Genomic DNA, 21,485 nt, shown 5'->3' with positions numbered 1-21,485 from the left:
TTGCAGTTGTCATTGTTGCTTAGCTGGCCCGGGCTGGGTTCGAACCTGCCAGCCTCAGTGTATGTGGCTGGCGTCATAACCACTGCACTATGGGCGCCAAGCCTCTCCATCTTTTTTAATGGCTGAATAGTATTCCATGGTATACATATACTACAGCTTGTTAATCCATTCCTGGGTTGGTGGGAATTTAGGTTGTTTTCACATTTTGGTGATTATAAATTGAGCTTCGACAAACAGTCTAGTGCAAATGTCCTTATGATAAAAGGATTTTTTTTTCTTCTGGGTAGATGCCTTCTGATGGGATTGGAGGATCAAATGGGAAGTCTAATTTGAGTGCTTTGAGGATTCTCCATACTTCTTCCAAAAGGGTTGTATTAGTTTGCAGTCCCACCAGCAGTGTAAAAGTGTTACCGTCTCTCCACATCCATGTCAGCATCTGCAGCTTTGAGACTTAATGACGTAGGCCATTCTCACTGGGGTTAGGTGATATCTCAGGGTAGTTTTGATTTGCATTTCTTTGATAATTAGGGATGAAGAACATTTTTTTCCTATGTTTATTAGAAATTAAATTTTTTTTGAGACAGAGTCTCATTATGTCACCCTCAGTAGAGGGCTGTGTCGTCACAGCTCACAGCAACCTCAAACTCTTGGGCTTAAGTGATTCTCTTGCCTCAGCCTCCCAGGTAGCTGGGACTACAGGAGCCCACCACAGTGCCCAGCTATTTTTGTTGTTGTTGTTGCAGTTGTCATTGTTGTTTAGCAGGCCTAGGCTGGGCTTGAACCTGCCATCCTCTGTGTATGTGGCCAGTGCCCTACCCACTGTGCTACGGGTGGGAGCTGCCCAGAAATTAAATTATTTTTGAAAGAGGTCCAAAGCACAGTAAGTATATTCTTTTTTTTTTTTTTTTGGTTTTTGGCCAAGGCTGGGTTTGAACTCGCCACCTCCGGCATATGGGACCGGTGCCCTACTCCTTGAGCCACAGGCGCCGCCCCAATATATTCTTTTTTTTAACTCTTTTTTTGATTAACATAATTTAAGTGTGTTGCGAAAGTTTAGCTATAGGTTCAAGTGTGCCATGAGATAAAAAGGTTGAAAAATACTGCTGTAGGCTTGGCGCCTGTGGCTCAAGCCGCTAAGGCACCAGACACATACACCTGAGCTGGCGGGTTTGAATCCAGCCCAGGCTCCCCAAACAACAATGATGGCTACAACCAAAAAAAAAAAAAAAATAGCCTGGCGTTGTGGCAGGCGCCTATAGTCCCAGCTAATTGGGAGGTGGAGGCAGGAGAATTGCTTGAGCCCAGGAGTTGGAGGTTACTGTAAGCTGTGATGCCACAGTACTCTACCAGGGAGACAGCTTGAGGCTCTGTCTCAAAAAAAAAGAAAGAAAGAAAAATACTGCTGTAGTCAGCTGTGATTGCACCACTGTACTCCAGCCTGGGTGACAGAGCAAGATGCTATGTCTAAAAACATAATAAGATGACATGAAATACGAAACAAAATAAAATAAAAAATTTTGAGATAGAGTCTCACTCTGTCATCCTGGGCAGAGTACTGTGGCATCATAACTCACAGCAACCTCACACTCTCGGTCTCAAGCTTGCCTCAGCCTCCCAGTAGCTGGAATACAGGTGCCCACCACCATGCCTGGCTAATTTTTCTATTTTTAGTTTAGACCGGGTGTCAGTTTTGTTTAGGCTGGCCTCAAACTCCTGAACTTGGCTCGGCGCCTGTGGCTCAAGTGGCTAAGGCACCAGCCACATATACCTGAGTTGGTGGGTTCAAATCCAGCCCAGGCCCACTAAACAACAACGACGGCTGCAACCAAAAAAATAGCCAGGCGTTGTGGCGGGCGCCTGTAATCCCAGCTACTTGAAGGCGGAGGCAGGAGAATCGCTTGAGCCCACGAATTGGAGGTTGCTGTGAGCTGTGATTTCACAGCACTCTACCCAGGGTGACAGTTTGAGGCTCTGTCTCAAAAAACAAACAAACAAACAAAAAAAATCTCCTGAGCTCAAGCAGTCCACCTGCCTAAGCCTCCTAGAGTGCTATGATTACTAGTGTGAGCCACTGTGCCTGGCCAATAAAATAAAAATTTCAAAGGCTGAATGCGGTAGCTCATGCCTATAATCCTAGCATTCTGGGAGGCTGAGACAGGTGAATTGCCTGAGCTCACAGGTTCAAAACCAGCCTGAGCCAGACCGAGACCTCATCTCTAAAAATAGCTGGGCATTGTGATGGGGTGATGGGTGCCAGTAGTCCCAGCTACTCGGGAGGCTGAGGCAAGAGAATTGCTTGAGCCCAAGATTTGGAGTTTGCTGTGAGGTATGATGTCATGGCACTCTACCCAGGGCAACAAAGTGAGACTCTGTCTCAAAAATAAATAAATAAATAATTCCCTGAACTCCATAAATGCATCAATGTACCAAGTTATGATTTAATTAAAAATAATTTAAAAAATAAAAAATAAGAATTTTAAAAATCTAGTAGAACCTCCATAATTGACCACCTCCTTAAATTGACCTAATTTTCATAGGCTGAACATGTACCACATGTACATACCAGTACAGCAGGCCTAGTTCCTTATGTTGACCACCTCTGTATGTTGATCAGTTTGTTACAGTCCCTTGAGTGTTCACTTATAAAGGTTCTATTATAATAAACAACATACCTATTTGTGCTGGATGGAGCCCATAATTTTGTTGTTTCACTGCAAAACAGTGCAAGCCTTGGGCGGCGCCTGTGGCTGAAGGAGTAGGGTGCCGGTCCCATATGCCAGAGGTGGCGGGTTCAAACCTAGCCCGGGCCAAAAAAAGAAAAAAAACAGTGCAAGCCTTAATGTTGGCAAGTATTTGTGCTGCTGACCTGAAACAGCTGAACTGAGTGTGGATTAGGCCACAGATCTCCAGTTTCTGAGGCATGTTATAGCTCTTTCCAGAAATTTCAAGAATTTCAAGAATGTGGCTCTGTCTTTCCCTGGTGGTTGTGAGAGGGGCTGGGGGCATTTCTCTCCATCATACAGGTTTCCAAGCCCCTTCCCCAAGTAGGGAAGGGGCTAGGGAAGGGGCTGGGAGCCGTACTCTGTCTAGAGCCCCAGGTGTGAGCTCTGTGGTGACTCCCTCCACCGCCTGTGCTGCCTGGATGAGGTTCAGCTCATCTAACTACTGATGGGCTGGCAAGGTTCAGACTGAGCTGCCACAAACCCATTTCGCAGATGGGGAGACTGAGGCCCAGAGAGTGACTATTATTGTGATTATTGGTGTCAGCTATTTGCCAGGCCCTCATTCTTCCCTCACGGTTATGGGCTGTGGATCCTGGGTTTTTCACTTTTGTATTTTGAAAATAATTTCAATTTATTGTGTTGAAAATTGTGAATTTATTGTGTTGAAAGTCACACAACTTAAAAGTTATTCTTTTAAACCGTACAGAAAACATTACAGAAAATTGTGAATTTATTGTGTTGAAATTCACACAACATAAAAGTTACTCTTTTAAACAGTACAGTTCAGTGGATTTTGGTGTATTCAGTGTTGTGCAAGCATCCCCTCTATCTAACTGAGTTTGCAACACCCACAGTTAGTAAAGGAAGGGGCTGAGGCCACAGCTTCCGGCCTGACCCCTAAGGATTTGGTAGACCCTTCCTTTAACTCTCCCAACCCAGCCTGTGTCCCATCCCCCTTCCACTCAGGAAGTCCCCCTCCTGAGGCATCTAGACTGGAGGGGATGGATGGCCAGCAGGGAAACAGACCCTGATGGGCGATAAACCTAAAAATTAGGAGATCACATCTTTGGGGCAGCTCCAAAGCCAGCTGGACTACGGGCTCATTTGCTTACCTAGCAGACTTTATGTGTGGCTGTTTCCTTTCCTTCCTTCTTTACTTTTCTCTCTCCTTTCTTTTCTTTCTTTTTTTTTTTTTTTGTAGAGACAGAGTCTCATTTTATGGCCCTCGGTAGAGTGCCATGGCCTCACACAGCTCACAGCAACCACCAACTCCTGGGCTTAAGCGATTCTCTTGCCTCAGCCTCCCGAGTAGCTGGGACTACAGGCGCCCGCCACAACGCCCAGCTATTTTTTTGGTTGCAGTTTGGCCGGGGCCGGGTTTGAACCCGCCACCCTCGGTATATGGGGCCGGCGCCTTACCGACTGAGCCACAGGCGCCACCCTCCTTTCTTTTCTTTTTTGGACAGCTTTATTGAAGTATATTTGATATACCATGCAATTCACTCCTTTAATAATTCAGTGGCATTTATTTGTTCATTTTATTTATTTATTTATTTATTTATTTATTTTTTTTTTTTTTTTTGTAGAGACAGAGTCTCACTTTATGGCCCTCGGTAGAGTGCCGTGGCATCACACAGCTCACAGCAACCTCCAACTCCTGGGCTTAAGCGATTCTCTTGCCTCAGCCTCCCGAGTAGCTGGGACTACAGGCGCCCGTCATTTTATTTATTTTTAGATAAGAGCTTGCTCTGTGGCCCAGGCCGGAATGCAGGGGTGCAATCACATCTCACTGCACCCTCCAATTCCTGGGCTCAAGGAATTCTCCTGCCTCAGCTACCCTTCAATGGCATTTAATACATTAACAGGGCTAGCAATCATCACCACTACCCAATTCCAGAACATTCTATCACCCCAAAAGGAGGCCACAGCCCCGTCCCCATTAGCAGTCATTCCCAGCCCTTCATCTAGCTCCTGATACCCATAAATCTACTTCTCATCCCTGTGGATTTGCCTGTTTTGAACATTTCACATAAATGGAATCACACACTGTGTGTTCTTCTGGATCTGGTTTCTGTCACTGAGCATGAGGTCCTCAAGGTCCATCCACATTGTAGCCTGTGTTGGAGCTTCGTTTCTTTTCATGGCTGAGTGATATGCTAGTGTGTGGATGGGCACAGAGTTTATTACACTCATATTTGTATTAAGTAATTTCATCCCTTGAGATAGAGCTGTTCTCCTTGACCCTGTTTGACAAATGGGGAAAGTGATGCTCAGAGAGGTAAAGTTTCCCACCGAGAATCACAAACCACAATAAGATTCAAAGATTTAAACCTTGTCTGTGGGCCCTGGAACCCGGGGGTGCAGCCACCCGCGTCCCCTGCGGGAGGGTGTTGTCCCCAGACATCACCCAGTGTCCCTGAGGTTGCAAGATTGCCCCTTTATTGAAAACCACTGCCTTATAGGAAAATAAAAAAGAATGCTCAAGACATAAGCTGTGTGGACTCAGGCGGGAACTACAGAGACACATGTGGCTCTGGCCTCCCTTCTTCCCATTCCCGTCTTGTCCCAGCTGAGTTGTGCTTCCTAGTGGTTTCCAGCTTACCCCAGCGGCTGGGCACTTAACTGTGTCCCACTTTGAGGGGCCACTGGGACTTCATGGGGGCAGGTGACTGCTCGGATAGACAAGACTGGCATGTGTTGCTTTGAGGGCTGTGCCATGCTGCCCTCTTGTCCAGGGAACCCTGACTTGGGTTGGACTGCAGGCAGCTTCCCCACCCTGGGGAAGGCCAAGGCCCTAAGCTCAAAGCCCCTGCATTCCCCAGAGTCTGGATGTGACCCCTAAACTCTCTGAGGCTCCAAAGGTAGAAGGAGGAAGTGGAGACCCTGCCCAGCCATGGGGCAACCTCAACCGTCTCTTCACATTGGGGCTATAAGAGGAGTGGGTGGCAGGGGGCCCTGGATGCAGACCATGGCCGACAGCCCTACCCTTGCCTCTGTCCTGCTGGCCTTGCTGCTGGGCGGTGAGTGGGGCCAGCATCCATCCATCTGCCTAGCCCAGTAGACTGGGCTGATCCCGGGGTAATGTCCACCCATGAGGTCCAGTCCAGTGCCCTCCCTTCTGGCACAGCTGGGGAGACTGAGGCAAGACCAGGGCAGGACAGCATGCCTCAAGGAGAGAGGATGAGAGAAAGTGGAGCCCTGGACAGTTGGACTCAGTTTCCCATCAATGAAATGGGCAAACCCAGTCTTTCCTCCCAGCCGCTGCTAAGGGGATTATCAATAGCAAACAGGTTGCTGGATCATTCCTGACACTCAGACAGAACTCTGAAGGGAGCATGCAAGTAGTCAGAAGAGGCCACGGGACCCCTTCAGGACCTGGCCGGATAAGGATGTGTTTTTTTTTTGCCGGGGCTGGGTTTGAACCCACCACCTCCGGGATATGGGGCCAGTGCCCTACTCCTCTGAGCCACAGGCGCTGCCCTGGATAAGGATATTAAATGCCTCCTTTTGACCATCTGCAAAAATGGGTCACCCTGCCAGCTGTTTTTTTCTGCTGCATAAAAGCCTCTCACCAGGCTCTGGCAGGGCGCTGGCTGTCATAGGACGCTAATTTTGCAGATGAGGATTTGGAAGTTCAGAGAGGTCTAGGCACCAGCTCAGCGGGCCGCTGGTATTGGGGGCTCCTTGGACCCTGACTCGGCGGCCCCCACAGGTGCAGCCCAGGCTGCGGAGATCGTGGGCGGGCGGGAGGCGCAGCCCCACTCGCGGCCCTACATGGCGTCTTTGCAGTTGCTCGGCACCCGGGGCAGTCACTTCTGCGGAGGCACCTTGATCCACCCGCGCTTCGTGCTGACCGCAGCGCACTGCCTACAGGACATGTAAGTGCGCGGGCGCGCAGGGGCGCCGGCTCCAAGCGGTTGGCACAGGCGGTCCCGCTGGGCCGCCTGCTCTCTCTCTGGCAAGAGCGGGACTGGTTGGGTGAGTGTCTCCTGGGGGATAGTCGCCAATGGAGGGGCCTGCAGGTTGCTGCGCGAGCCTCGGGAGGAGGTGGGACTTGCGGTGGGGGTGGGGCGGCAGAGGACACCCACCGAATATTGAGCACCTGACCCCGCAGCCCTCTTCACCTGGTGAACGTGGTGCTCGGAGCCCACCGCCTGCAGATGCCTGAACCCACACAGCAGCAGTTCCTTGTCGCTAACGTGTTCCGGAACAACTATGACCCAGAGAACAACCTTAATGATATTCTCCTCATCCAGGTAAGTGCTGGAGGCTTGGGGGTTGAAGAGGCAGGTCTAACCAGAGTTCTGGGACTTTCCATTTCTTCGTGGCTTCAGCAAACATTTATTGATCACCTACTATATATGCAGCCTGGTCCCCGTTTTTTAAGAGACAGGGTCTCTCTCTGTCACTCAAGCTTGGGTGTAATAGTGTGAATACAACTCACTGCAGCCTGGAACTCCTCACCTGAAGGGATCCTCCTACATCTGCCTCCTGAGTAGCTGGGAATACAGCAAACCCAGCTAATTAAAAAATTAGAGATACATGGGGTGGCGCCCCTGGCTCAAAGGGGTAGGGCGCCAACCCCATATGCCGGAGGTGGCAGGTTCAAACCCAGCCCCAGCCAAAAACTGCAAAAAAAATTAAAAAATTAGAGTTTTTTTTTTTTTTTATGAGACAGAGTCTCACTTTGTTGCCCCTGGTAGAGTGCCATGACATCATAGCTCACAACAATCTCCAACTCCTGGGCACAAGTGATTCTCTTGTCTCAACCTCCAGAGTAGCTGGGTCTACAACAGGCACCTGCCACAACGCCAGGCTATTTTTGGAGACTGGGTCTCACTCTGGCTCAGCCAGGTCTGGAACCTGTGAGCTCAGGCAATCCACCCGCCTCAGCCTCCCAGAGTGCTAGGATTAAAGGCATAAACTACCGTACCGGGCCTTGGAGATGAAGTCTTGCTATGTTGTCCAGGTTGGTCTTGCTCCAACTCCTGGGATGAAATGATCCTCCCGTCTTGGTCACCAAAGGAGCTGAAATTGATATGGCACTTTGTCCCTGCTATGCTTCCCCATCTCAGTGCAGCTTCACCCAGATTCTCTTCCCCCTGCCAACCTCCCCTGCCCCTACCTGAAACAGCAAGGATAACCACCTCCCCCTTTTTTTTTTTTTTTTTGCTGGGGCTGGGTTTGAACCCACCACCTCTGGCATATGGGGCCACCGCCCTACTCCTTTGAGCCACAGGCGCCTCCCAACCACCTCCCTTTTTTGGTTCACTGTTCTCCACCATTAGGCTGTGTTTCAATTACCTGTCTTATTTATGTGTTCTTCCTGACCCCTCCCACCATAAAATATCAGCTCCCAAGTTGCAATGGATTTCATCTGTGTTGATCACTGCTGGACTCCTGGCTCTTAGAACAGGATTGGGCATACAGTTGGTGCTCGACAACTGCTTTTTAAATGAATGAATGGAATAGCGACATATGCTACAATGGTATGGGAGGGTTGTGGGGTCCAGGTAGAGGGAAGGGCACCATTGAAGACCTAGAGGAGGCACTTTGAAGTGGTGGGCAGTGAGGTGGGAAGGGCACCCGGGTGGGTGGGCACAAATTTTCACCCCAGCCTGTGCTATGCCACAGCTCAACCACCCGGCTAACCTCAGTGCTGATGTCGCCACTGCTCAGCTGCCCCAGCAGGACCAGCAGCTACTTCATGGCACCCTGTGCCTAGCTATGGGCTGGGGCCGTCTGGGTAGCCAAGCCCCAACATCCAGCACCCTACAGGAGCTCAACGTCACCGTGGTCACATTCCTATGCCGGCCGCACAATGTGTGCACATTCGTCCCCCGCCGCAGTGCCGGCATCTGCTTTGTGCGTACCCACCTCCATAGGAGCTGTCCTGCAACTGGGGGAACCATCCTGGGGAGGGTGGTCTGAGGCTTGGAGCTTCTTCCTGGCAGTGCAGCACACTCTGTGCCTCAATATCCCCACCAGGAAAGTGGGCACAGTCCTACAGTCCTAGTGTGGAATCATGGGTGATGCACACCCATGTTGCACTTGGCTGTTTTTGAGGGTCTGGGGGCTCCCCATCCCTGGGCCCCTTTTGAACCCCAGGAAGGTGCAGTGCCCCATCTGCCAGGTCCTGGGGGTCCCACCCAGAATCCAGTAGGTCAGGTGTCCAGCAGGAGGCCTTTAAACGTCCACTGGCCTACAGTGACCTCAGCCCCCTCTCCCATTCACACATTGTAAGGAAAATTCCAGACTGGAAGCATTTACCCCTGAACAGCCCCCTTTGGCCAGACTGAGTGACTGATGCTGCACCTATCCTCCCAGGGAGACTCTGGTGGCCCCTTGATCTGCAACAACACCCTCCAGGGAGTGGACTCCTTCGTGGTCCGGGAATGTGCCACTCGCCAGTATCCTGACTTCTTTGCACGAGTGGCCCTCTATGTGGACTGGATCCACTCCGTGCTGCGTGGCAGTGGGGATGAGGGCAGCCATTGAGCCCAGGCAACAGGCCCTAATGAAGGAACCTCAGGCAGAGGCAGATCTTTTCCAGAAAATTGCTTCCTCCTTGCCAGGTCCAGGACAGGCCTTCTGGCTGCCTCCAACCCCCGGGCCCCTGGGAGCCAGGCCAGCCCTGCACCCCACCCCATAAAGACATCAATAAAAGTTGGAAATCGTCCCTGACTCCTCAGTCCTTCCCACATGGGGACAAGTGGGAAGAATTTCCCAGCACCCCTGTGTTCAAGTCCCAGAGCACCATACTCTGGGTGGGGGTGGGTCTCACTACTGGATGCCCACAGAATGTGGGTTCTAACCCAGCTCCACTAGTGTGTCCCTAGGCAAGTTGCTGAGTCCTTATGTCTCAGTTTCCTCATCTGGGAAATGGATTCACCCCAGACATTTCCAAGCACAGTCAAGGAGCTCCATCCTGGCCTGGCAGCTCCAGCTCTGTCTCTCCAAGCTCAGGGGCTCCTTGAGGATCAGGCTGTTTTTGTTTTTTTTTTTGATTTTTGATTTTTTTTTTTTTGTAGAGACAGAGTGTCACTGTACCGCCCTCGGGTAGAGTGCCGTGGCGTCACACGGCTCACAGCAACCTCTAACTCTTGGGCTTACGCGATTCTCTTGCCTCAGCCTCCCGAGCAGCTGGGACTACAGGTGCGCGCCACAACGCCCGGCTATTTTTTTGTTGCAGTTTGGCCGGGGCTGGGTTTGAACCCGCCACCCTCGGCATATGGGGCCGGCGCCCTACTCACTGAGCCACAGGCGCCGCCCTGATTTAATTTCAGTGTGCTTGTTCATTCTTCTTTGTTCGAAGTACTCCTTTTTTTGTTGATTTTCTTCTTCCTCTGGCAGTGCTGGCTGTTTTTGATGTTGTTAGTAGAGACGGGGTCTTACTCTGGCTCACTGCTGCTCATACTGGTCTTGAACCTCTGAGCTCAGACAATCCACCGGCCTCAGCCTCCCACAGCGCTGGGACTACAGGCGTGAGCCACCACGCCCAGCCCAGGCTGTTTGTTATAACCCCGAGTCGGCAGGACAGGGCTAGAGAAGCACCCATGGCCTGTGGGGCTCCTGATCCAGCTGGTGGTAGGCAGAAGGGCCACTGGGGAGAAGGGCTTCCTGAAGGAGGTGGCAACTCCCGAGCTAAATACTAAAGTGTGAATAGAAACATAAGAAGGGTCCAATCAGGGACCACAGTGACTGCAAAGGGCTGAGTCAGGAACAAGTGTGGGGTGTAAGGAGCAGCAAGGGATGCAGAGAGGCTGGAATGGAGCAAGAGGATGAGAGAAAAGCAGGTGGAGGGAGTGACATTGAAGCATAAAGGGCCACTGGGGCCCCAGTAATGAGATGAGAATGGACTCCCACTTCTCAGGGAAGGGTAGGCAGTGAAGGAGTCCCTGGTGGCAGCATGAGAAATGAACTGAGGGTCTGAGGAAAGAGGAGGGGGGTCACAGGCCAGCTGTAGAAAAGGGCGAGTGGCCATGAGAATGAGGCCTCATGCCACAAGGGGCCCACTTGCTCCAGGATGCCCAGGTATTGGAAGGCAGCTCCTTCCTTACTGGTTTACTATGCTGCCACCTGTTGGTAGCATAACAATTTGAGCAGGCATGAGAGTACACAGGCCTATCCCCCTTTCTTTCTTTTTTTTTTTTTAGACAGAGTCTCACTTGCCTCAGCCTCCCGAGGAGCTGGGACTACAGGCACCCGCCACGACGCCTGGCTATTTTTTTGTTGCAATTTGGCTGGGGCTGGGTTTGAACCCACCACCCTCGGTATATGGGGCCAGCGTCCTACCCACTGAGCCACAGGTGCCGCCCCCCCTTTCTTTTTGTTTTTCTTTTACTTTATATATTGATATAATATAAAGTATTTATATTATATAATAATATACGTATTTATTTCGTATATGTATACATAAATTAAAAATAGTGTTGTCTCACTATTTTTGAATGAATAAGTCTAGTCAGTGAATAACATTCACACACAATGGGATGTCTTACTTACTGGGATTGAATTGTTAAATATTTAAAAAGGAAAAACCACAATTTTTTTTTTTTTGAGACACCTTGGGTAGAGTGCTATGGCATCACAGCTCACAGCAACCTCAAACTCTTGGGCTTAAGTGATTCTCTTGCCTCAGCCTCCCAAGAAGCTGGGACTACAGGCACCCTCCACAACGCCCAGCTATTTTGTTGTTATAGTTGTCATTGTTGTTTGGCAAGCCCGGGCTGGATTCAAACCTCCCAGCTTCAGTGTATGTGACTGGCACCCTAGCCACTGAGCTACAGGCACTGAGCTGAAAAACCACATTTTTAAAAAGAACACATATAAGAAGGTTGGTGAGACATGTTTTAAAATACAGTACATATGGGCGGTGCCTGTGGCTCAGTGAGCAGGGCGCCAGCCCCACATACCGAGGGTGGTGGGTTCAAACAAGGCCCCGGCCAAACTGCAACAAAAAAATAGCCGGGCGTTGTGGTGGGCACCTGTAGTCCCATCTACTCGGGAGGCTGAGGCAAGAGAATCGCCTAAGCCCAGGAGCTGGAGGTTGCTGTGAGCTGTGTGATGCCATAGCACTCTACCCAAGGTGTCTCAAAAAAAAAAAAATTGTGGTTTTTCCTTTTTAAATATTTAACAATTCAATCCCAGTAAGTAAGGCCATTTCTTATGAACAGTACAAGTATCTGTCCTATGCTTTTAAATCCGGTTGTTAGAATTTCAAACTGCCTCAGTATCATAAACTGCTGCCCTTTCCAGTACAGAAACTATGTTGTAGGTTTATTTAGAAATGCCTTGTTGAAAAACCTTCTTGTCTCAACATTACTGACAGAAACAGCAATGAGATGGATTCTGCCTTCTATATTTAATGCTTTCAACCATAGCATCTTTTTACCACATCAATGTTGTTCAGGGTCTTGAAATACATAAGATCATGCAGCATCTTGAATGCTTGATTTGGATATTGAAAATTAAAGGTTGAGGGCAGCGCCTGTGGCTCAAGGAGTAGGGCGCTGGTCCCATATGCCGGAGGTGGCGGGTTCAAACCCATCCCCGGCCAAAATCCACAAAAAAAAAAAGAAAATTAAAGGTTGAAAATGGTGATTCAGGCTCAGCGCCTGTAGCTCAAGCAGCTAAGGTGCCAGCCACATACACCAGAGCTGGTGGGTTCGAATCCAGCCCAGACCTGCCAAACAACAATGACAACTACAACCAAAAAATAGCCGGGTGTTGTGGTGGGCGCCTGTAGTTACAGCTACTTGGGATGCCGAGGCAAGAGAATCGTTTAAGCCACAGCACTCTACCCAGGGTGACAGCTTGAGGCTCTGTCTCAAAAAAAAAGAAGAAGAAGAAAAAGAAAATGGTGATTCAGGTCATCAAAAATATCAAAATCAGCTATTTCTTTCTCTTCCTCAGTTTCTTTTTTTTTTTTACTTTTTATTTTTATTTTTATTTATTTATTTATTTTTATTGTTAAATCATGGCTGTGTACATTAGTGCAATCGCCTGTACCCATTCTAAGATGCACCACAGGGCGGCGCCTGTGGCTCAGTGAGTAGGGCGTCGGCCCCATATGCCAAGGGTGGTGAGTTCAAACCCAGCCCTGGCCAAACTGCAACAACAAAAAAAAATAACAGGGTGTTGTGGCAGGCGCCTGTAGTCCCAGCTCCTCGGGAGGCTGAGGCAAGAGAATCGCCTAAGCCCAAGAGTTAGAGGTTGCTGTGAGCCGTGTGACGCCACGGCACTCTACCGGAGGGCGGTAAGTGAGACTCTGTCTCTACACACACACAAAAAAAAGATGCACCATAGATGTGGCCCCACCCATTACCCTCCCTCCACCAAAACCTCCCCGCTTCCTCAGTTTCTGTTGGAACACCTGGAGCCTTGTACTTTCTGAAATTGATGTTGGCCAGAACAAAATGAATGATAGTTGGGCAATCTTTCTTTCTTTCTTTTTTTTTTTTTGTGTTTTTTTTGGCCGGGGCTGGGTTTGAACCCACCACCTCCGGCATGTGGGACTGGCACCCTACTCCTTGAGCCACAGGCGCCACCCTGGGCAATCTTTCTTCACATCAGGATTCTTGGGTTTAAAGATATAGCATTCCTTAAGTCCTTCCCAATCAAACACATTAGGATCAATCTTTGGAAAGGGGAGCTTATTCATTTTAGCCCATTTTTCTGCAAGTAGAAGTTCCTTGAACAGAGGACTGGGCTCAGCGCCCGTAGCACAGTGGTTACGGAGCCAGCCACATACACCAAAGTTGGCGAGTTCGAACCCAGCCCAGGCCAGCTCAAACAACAATGACAACTACAACAAAAAATAGCCAGGCATTGTAGCAGGGACTTCTGTAGTCCCAGCTACTTGGGAGGCTGAGTCAAGAGAATCGATTAAGCCCAAGAGTTTAAGGTTGCTGTGAGCTTTGACGCCACGGCTCTCTACCAAGGGTGACATAATGGGATTCTGTCTCAAAAAAAAAAAACAGAAAAAAACAAACAAAACAAAACAAACAACAATAACAACAACAACAACAAAGAAAAAACAACGAAGGACTGGAATCACTTGGCCTTGCAGAGAAGTCGAAGGAGATGATAAGATTGACCCCTCTCGGGCGGCGCCTGTGGCTCAGTGAGTACGGCGCCGGCCCCATATACCGAGGGTGGCGGGTTCAAACCCGGCCCTGGCCAAATTGCAACAAAAAAATAGCCGGGCGTTGTGGCGGGTGCCTGTAGTCCCAGCTACTCGGGAGGCTGAGGCAAGAGAATCGCCTAAGCCCAGGAGTTGCAGGTTGCTGTGAGCTGTGTGACGCCAGGGCACTGTACCCAGGATGATAAAGTGAGACTCTGTCTCTACAAAGAAAAAAGATTGACCCCTCTCTGAGGTCTCAGTATCAAGCGATATTGCAGGTTAAATGTGAACCCACTGTCTACTACGTGAATCTTCTCACTTTTGACATCCAGAGGCTCATATATTCATCCAAATTCATCAGGATCTGCTACAGCTATATCCAGTTCATCTTCATCGAAGGATTCCTGTGTGGTGTCTTTCAAAGGAGATAGTGGATAAGATGAATTGAGATTCAAGCCGAGCATGAAGTTGTGCACGTTCCCAGCACGTCCTTCTCTGGTGTTGAATAAAGCTGAATCAGTCACCAAGACCGTTATCATATGATGGACCCAATTTGCTTGATTATCAAACCTCAACCAACCAACCAAACACTAGAGGTGTTAGCATATAGCATCAGTGAAGGGAGAAAACCTGTGCAAGGGGTGTGGCTGAGAATCTTGGGATGTGTATCCTGATAAGTGTCTGAGATGCCAGGAATTCTACAGCAGTTTCTATAAAGAACCCAGAGGGACACTTTGGTGTCCAGCATTGAGAGTAAATAAGGTATGGTGAAGGGAATGCTGGAGTGAGCCCATTGATTGGAACAGAAAGACTCACAACAGGGCAGGCCTTGGCTCATGCTTGTAATCCTAGCACTCTGAGAGGCCAAGGCTGGTGGATTGCCTGAGCTCACAGGTTCCCGATCAGCCTGAGCCAGACCAAGTCTCTAAACGAGTCTCTAAAAACAAAGTCCAGCCTGAGCCAGACCAAGTCTCTAAAAAAAAAGTCCAGCCTGAGCCAGACCGAGTCTTTAAAAAAATATAGCTGGGCGTTGTTGTGGTGGGCTCCTGTAGTCTCAGCTACTCAGGAGGCTGAGTCAAGAAAATTGCTTGAGGGCGGCGCCTGTGGCTCAGTTGGTAAGGCGCTGGCCCCATATACCAAGGGGGGCGGGTTCAAACCCGGCCCAGCCAAACTGCAACCAAAAAATAGCCAGGTGTTGTGGCAGGCGCCTGTAGTCCCAGCTACTTGGGAGGCTGAGGCAAGAGAATCGCTTAAGCCCAGGAGTTGGAGGTTGCTGTGAGCTGTGTGAGGCCACGGCACTCTACCGAGGGCCATAAAGTGAGACTCTGTCTCTACAAAAAAAAGAAAAAGAAAAGAAAGAAAATTGCTTGAGCCCAAGAGTTTGAGGTTGCCGTGAGCTATGACACTACAGCACTCTACTGAGGCCAACAAAGTGAGACTCTGTCTCAAACAAAAAAAAAAAAGAAAGAAAGAAAAAGAAAAAACAGTTTTCTATGGTCAAGAGCCCATGAGCATGCAAAAGATAATTCAGACCAAAGTTCTGGAAGGAAGCAGAACAAAGATCAGATTTGGGAGAGAGTTAAGGATCAGATGTCTGGGTGTCTGAAAGTGCAGACTGATTGGATAGCGGTTGGCTTGGGTTGCTGAAATTTAGGGAAGACAAACCCACAGGAATAGTAAATAGGGTGTTCAGCAAATGAGATTTGGCGGCCCTAGGGAGTGAGGGGTCCTCTGAGTGGCCCAGGCAGGGTTCTCTGCTGCTGGGGGCCTCATAGCCCTATAGGGCTTCTCCTGTTGCTCAGAGGGCCCCCAGACTTGGTGGGGTGGGGGGGACAGTCAAGTATATTTTCTTTTTGGGGACAGAGTCTCATCTCAGTCTGTCACTCTGAGTAGAGTGCCCTGGCATCATCATAGCTGACAGCAACCTTAAACTCCTAGATTCCAGCAATCCTCTTGCCTCAGTCTCCTGAGTAGCTGGGACTACAGGTGCCCACCGTAATGCTCAGCTAGTTTTTTCTGTTTTTAGTAGTCATGGGGTCTTTCTCTTGCTCATGCTGGTCTCGAACTCCTGAACTCAAGCAATCCCCCTCCTTGGCCTCTCAGATTGCTGCTGGGCCCAGCCAACATTTGTCATTCTTAATGTTGGGAACTCAATGACTCGTTACATATGGACACCCCATCACTCTGATCTTAGGGCTTTCTCAGCCTCCCAGGAACCCTTGTATCCCACAGCAGCTTATGTCTACTCAGTGCCACTCATAATCCTACCTTCCTTAAGATAATCAGTGGTTGGGCGGCACCTGTGGCTGAAAGTAGTAGGGCGCGGGCCCCATATGCTGGAGGTGGCGAATTTAAACCAGCCCTGGCAAAAAATTGCAAAAAAAAAAAAAGATAATCAGTGGTTTTATTTATTTATTTATTTTTTTTTGTAGAGACGGAGTCTTACTTTACTGCCCTCGGTAGAGTGCTGTGGTATCACACAGCTCACAGCAACCTCCAGCTCTTGGGCTTATGTGATTCTCTTGCCTCAGCCTCCCTAGCAGCTGGAACTACAGGCGCCCGCCACAACACCCGGCTATTTTTTGTTGTTGTTGTTGTTGTTGCAGTTTGGCCGGGGATGGGTTTGAACACATCACCCTTGGCATATGGGGCCAGCGCCCTACTCACTGAGCCACAGGCGCCGCCTAGATAATCAGTGGTTTTAAAAAACCTTCAAAGATAGTGCTTTCTTATCTAAGAACTTTACAAATGTTAATTCGCTTAATCTTTGGGACAATTCCATGATATAGAGCCTATTATTATAGCTTCCCTTTTACAGAGAAGGAAACTGAGTCACAGAGAAGTTAATTCAGTGAACTGAAGTTACACAGTGGTGAAGTGGGGACCACACCAGAATCGGTAGATGAACCCAGAGTCGACACAATAGGTGTGATCAGAGTATACAAGTGGTGCTCAATAAGGGCAGCTGCAATTAAGTCTAGTTCAAACCCCCACAAAAAACACGATCTCCTCCACTCCTCCCCTATTTGAAACAGGGTTGTATATACAGCAGTTTCTCACTAAGCGCTCCATGGTGACTTTAAGGCAACAGAATGGGGACCCTGTCAACAAGGGAAAGTGGCAAGACCAGTTAGTGTGTATCTGCCCAAGCTAAGGACAAGGGCATGCATCGATTGAGCATCTGCTATGTGCCAGGCTCTGGGACAGCAGGGCAGTAATCCCCACTGGAGAGATACAAGGATTCACTTTCCTGTGGTCACACATTGCGAGACCCAAGGACAATCTGGATTCCAGCCCTGGCCTAGGCTCAGGGTGCCCCTGGGCTCCCCCAATCCAGGCTGTTCCTGGAGCCTGGTCCGTTGGGTCCCTCCCCCTTGCTTGTCCTTGGGCCAGGAAGACAGTTGCTTCTTGCGACAGCCTCACCAGGCAGTTGCAGTTGGAGCACCCTAGGGAATATGGGAAGAGGAACCAAGAGGAATCAGGCCATGAAGGTGGGGGCTGGGCCCAAGGAATCCCACCCCCATCTTTGGGGCTCAAGGTCTCCACCTATTCCCCCAGGCAGAAGCTCTCAAGCTTGGGTAAAGATCGAGGGTCCACCAACTGGCTCAGGAAGGAGCCCCTTCTCCAGGCCACTGCCTCAAGCAGATAGGGGGCTCGGCCGGGCTCAGTGAGGCTGGGGGTGAGGGGGTTTCTTTCTCAGAACCTCAGCTGCTGTCTGGAGAGGGACTGTGGCCCTAAGTGGGAGTGAGTTCCCCCGTCCTGAGCAACAACCAAAGGGAGGTTGGAAGACCAAGCCCTGAGAGGGAGCTCCAAGCCTCAGGGAGGTGGGTAGCAAGGCTGAAGCTAGAGTCAGCCTCAAATCACAATCCAGTTGCAAATTCCAGGGGCCTGGGTTAACATCGCAGCTCATGGGGAGGCCCTCGATGTGCCTCAGTTTCGTCATCCTGACTGGGGAGCCAGCAGTCCTCTGGCACCCCTGTGAAATTTCAGAGTAGTGCTAGGTGCACCATGAATGCTCAACATCGTTATATGTTTACATTATTGTAGTGTCCTGGGTAAACTGAGGAACACGGGGCATAGCAGGACCCAATCAATGTCCCTCATGTCTAGGTTTACCAGGTTTAGCAAAAGTAAAGAATTCCCAGTGAAATTTGAATGCCAGAGAAACAATGACTAATTATGTAGATGAGTAATACGTCCTGTGCAGTATTTGGGACATATACTAAAACATATTGATTGTTTCTTTCTTTCTTTTTTTTTTGAGACAGAGCCTCAAGTTATCGCCTTGGGTACAATGCTGTGGCATCACACCTCCAACTCCTGGGCTCAAGTGATTTTCCTGCCTCCACCTCCCAAGTAGCTGGGACAATAGGCTCTTGCCACAACGCCCGGCTATTTTTTGGTAGCAGCCGTCGTTTTTGTTTGGCAGGCCCTGCCTGGATTCGAACCCGCTACCTCAGGTGTATGTGGCTGGCACATTAGCTACTTGAGCCACAGGCGCCAAGCCAATTGTTTCTTGATATTCAGATTTAATCGTGAGTCCTGACTATTGCCTCGTAGCCCTACTGGAGCCAACCCCAGCCTCATGCACACCCCTCCCCTCTTCTCACCACTTTCTTATGCCCTGGGGAGAGGAAGTGGGGGCACTGGCCAGCCATGGGGCAATGGCAACGGCCTCCTGGCATGGGGGTATAAGAGTAGCTGGGTGGGCACAGTGGGGCAGAGACCCTGGAGCCTGTCCCCACCATGACCCTTGGCCACCGACCCTCCAGCCTTGCTATCATCTCTATCCTGCTGGCCTTGCTGCTGGATGGTGAGTGGGGCCACATGTCCCTCTTCCTGCTTGTCCACCTGTCCCCAGGTGTCCATTCCCACTTCCCCATTGTGTACTTGAGCAGGGTGGCCCCCTCATCCTACAGGGAGGTGACATCTGGAACAGGAAGACCAAAAGAGGAGACTGAGGTTGTCAGAGATCAGGCTACCACCAGGAGTTCAGAACCAGGGCTTATAAACCTGAGGACACTGGGCACCCTCAGGGGCTCAGCATCTGGGTTTAAGTCCAGATATGACTGGGCCCTGATGGAGAGACCATATGGAGGCCCCCTCTCCTCTCCATGCCTCAGTTTCACCATCTGGGAAATAGAGGTCTGAACAGTCCTGGCCCCTTGGGTTCTCAGTGGATTCAAGGAGCCAGTGGCCAGGTAGGGAGGAGCTTCCCAAAGGACACTCATTGCCTCCCACCCCTGTGTGTCCCCAGACCCTGCGTTGGCCTCAGAGATTGTGGGGGGCCGGCCAGCCAGGCCCCACGCATGGCCCTTCATGGTGTCCCTGCAGCAGCGTGGAGGCCACTTCTGCGGTGGCACCCTGATTGCCCGCAACTTTGTCATGTCGGCTGCCCACTGCACAAACGGCTTGTGAGTGGTGGGAGCGCCTGTTTCCATAACAGTCAGATGTGAAAGGGAGGCTCCTCCCTGGGTTTGCCTCATCACCTCCTCCCCACTCTTTGCCTGCAGAAACTTCCGGTTGGTGCAGGTGGTGCTGGGTGCACATGACCTGAGTCAGCAGGAGCCCACCCGGCAAACATTTACTGTCCAGCGTGTCTTTGAAAATGGCTTCAACCCCATACGTTTGCTGAATGACATCGTGATTCTCCAGGTGGGCATGGAAGGAGGAGTGTTGTTGGAGCCAGAGGGGTGAGGGACATGTCCAGAATAGTAGAGTCCAGAATGATAGACCTGAGATCAAATCCAGGCTGCATGTCAGTCTTTACCTCTGCAAAATGGGGAAATGCCCCCTGAAGGGCTATTGAGAGACCAAGTGAGGTAGTGCAAGGAAGTTCTGAGCAGTTGTCCATCAAGAAACTGTTTCGTTGCCCCTCTGCTCACAGGTCCTGTGGCCAAGGGCAGAGACGGCCCTGTTTTGGGGAAGTGGTGGGAGAGTTGAGGGTGAAAATCCTCCATTCTCGCGGGCCCCACTGGAAAACCCAAGAGTATCCTCTGGAAAGGTTTAGAATGAGGATTTGATCACCATTCATGTTGCCTATAGTGTGTCTTATTAAGTACCTGTTGTTTACTGAATTTAAGCCACATCCAGAGACAGCCCTTGGCGATGCCCTGACCCACCTCAGCTGCTCCCATTTTAGAGGGGGAGAAAAGTGAGGCTCAGAGTGGGGAGCAGCCTGCAGGTGGGTCTCCTGCTCCAAAAGATCCCTACCATGATGGAGCCTGAGACAGGGAAACTGAGGCTCAGAGAGGGGAGGGCGGCCACTCACCACCTCTGGTGCTCCATCCTGCCTGCCACAGCTCAACGGGTCGGCCACCATTAATGCCAACGTACAGGTGGCCCAGCTGCCATCCCAGGACCGTGGGGTGAGCAATGGGACACAGTGCCTGGCTGTGGGCTGGGGCCGGCTGGGCACCAACCAGCCAGTGCCCAGCATCCTTCAGGAGCTCAACGTGACCGTGGTGACTTCCCTCTGCCATCGTGCCAACGTATGCACACTTGTGAGACACCGGCGGGCTGGAATCTGCTTTGTACGTACCTGGTGTTCCCCTCAGCTCTCCACCTAATTCCCTGCCCAAGTTACAGCAACAGGGACTGCAGCCAGATACCAGGAAAGTATCTAGTTGCAGGGTGGTGGGTGGGCAGGAGGCCTTGCAGTCCAGCCTCCCAACCTTGTCTACTTCTGCAGGGAGACTCTGGCGGCCCCCTGGTCTGCAATGGAGTGGTCCAGGGGATTGACTCCTTCATCCGGGGAGGCTGCGGCTCTGGCTTCTACCCAGATGCCTTTGCTCCAGTGGCACGTTTTGCAGACTGGATCAACTCTATCATCCGGAGCCCCAGAAATCACTTTCTTCCCCAGCCCAGGGACCCTGCTAGCTGGATCCACTAAAAAAGGCTGCCTTGGTCAGCCCTCCTTAGCTGCTCACAACTGCATTCTCCAGCATTTAGCACAATAAATATCCTGTTTTGTAGTATGCGTCTGGTGTTTGTTGGCTATGTAACGGTATATTAAAAATAGTCAGTAGAGGCTCGGCGCCTGTGGCTTAAGCAGCTAAGGCACCACCCACATACACCTGAACTGGAGGGTTCAAATCCATCCCAGGCCCGCCAAACAACAATGATGGCTGCAACCAAAAAATAGCTGGGCATTGTGGTGGGCGCCTGTAGTCCCAGCTACTTGGGAGGCAGAGGCAGGAGAATCTCTTGAGCCCAGGAGTTGGAGGTTGCTGTGAGCTATGGCCAGGAGCTGTGATGCCAGAACACTCTACCCAAAGCGACCGCTTGAGGCTCTGTCTCAAAAAAAAAGTCAGTTGAGTATCTTGAGCATCTCCTGAGTACGCTGCCACTAGGTGGCACCAAAATCAGATCATTGGGGCAAGAAGCAAGTTCCTTCTTAATACTCTAAAAAGGGTGCCAGATGCCTTGTTTGGTTTGGTCCTATAAAATCCACTTTCACAGGTCCAACACAGTGGCTCACGCCTATAATCCTAGTACTCTGGGAGGCTGAGGCGGGTGGATCTCTTGAGCTCAGGAGTTCGAGGCTAGACTAAGCAAGAGGGAGACCCCGTCTCTACTAAAAATAGAAAAACTGAGGCAAGAGAATTGCTTAAGCCCAAAAGTTTAAGTTTTTTTTT

The 21,485-nt window shown here is 50.3% G+C and overlaps 2 protein-coding genes across 2 annotated transcripts; both read left to right on the top strand.

The window, feature by feature from the left end:
• The first annotated feature begins 5,705 nt into the window (after positions 1 to 5,705).
• PRTN3 (proteinase 3) lies at positions 5,706 to 9,389 on the top strand. Its single transcript, XM_053581604.1, has 5 exons — positions 5,706 to 5,743; positions 6,436 to 6,601; positions 6,838 to 6,979; positions 8,358 to 8,588; positions 9,051 to 9,389. The coding sequence occupies exons 2-5, from the start codon at positions 6,498 to 6,500 to the stop codon at positions 9,219 to 9,221; spliced, it is 648 nt and encodes a 215-aa protein (XP_053437579.1). The 5' UTR covers positions 5,706 to 5,743; positions 6,436 to 6,497; the 3' UTR covers positions 9,222 to 9,389.
• Positions 6,866 to 20,810, top strand: ELANE (elastase, neutrophil expressed). Its single transcript, XM_053581599.1, has 6 exons — positions 6,866 to 6,979; positions 18,117 to 18,661; positions 19,106 to 19,262; positions 19,362 to 19,503; positions 20,151 to 20,381; positions 20,540 to 20,810. Exons 2-6 carry the CDS (start codon positions 18,595 to 18,597, stop codon positions 20,738 to 20,740), a joined length of 798 nt encoding a protein of 265 aa, XP_053437574.1. The 5' UTR covers positions 6,866 to 6,979; positions 18,117 to 18,594; the 3' UTR covers positions 20,741 to 20,810.
• The last annotated feature ends 675 nt before the right edge of the window (positions 20,811 to 21,485 follow it).

This window comes from Nycticebus coucang, chromosome 2 (assembly GCF_027406575.1).
Source record: "Nycticebus coucang isolate mNycCou1 chromosome 2, mNycCou1.pri, whole genome shotgun sequence".
NCBI lineage: Eukaryota > Metazoa > Chordata > Mammalia > Primates > Lorisidae > Nycticebus > Nycticebus coucang.
This window is presented reverse-complemented; position numbering and strand designations above follow the sequence as displayed.

Excerpts from the sequence above, each read along its gene's own strand:
- PRTN3 (XM_053581604.1), top strand. The coding sequence starts at position 6,498 with ATGGCGTCTTTGCAGTTGCTCGGCACCCGGGGCAGTCACTTCTGCGGA. Across the intron at positions 6,602-6,837 it reads GCGCACTGCCTACAGGACAT|CCCTCTTCACCTGGTGAACG; the intron begins GTAAGTGCGCGG and ends CTGACCCCGCAG. Across the intron at positions 8,589-9,050 it reads GCAGTGCCGGCATCTGCTTT|GGAGACTCTGGTGGCCCCTT; the intron begins GTGCGTACCCAC and ends CTATCCTCCCAG.
- ELANE (XM_053581599.1), top strand. The coding sequence starts at position 18,595 with ATGACCCTTGGCCACCGACCCTCCAGCCTTGCTATCATCTCTATCCTG. Across the intron at positions 18,662-19,105 it reads GCTGGCCTTGCTGCTGGATG|ACCCTGCGTTGGCCTCAGAG; the intron begins GTGAGTGGGGCC and ends GTGTGTCCCCAG. Across the intron at positions 20,382-20,539 it reads GGCGGGCTGGAATCTGCTTT|GGAGACTCTGGCGGCCCCCT; the intron begins GTACGTACCTGG and ends CTACTTCTGCAG.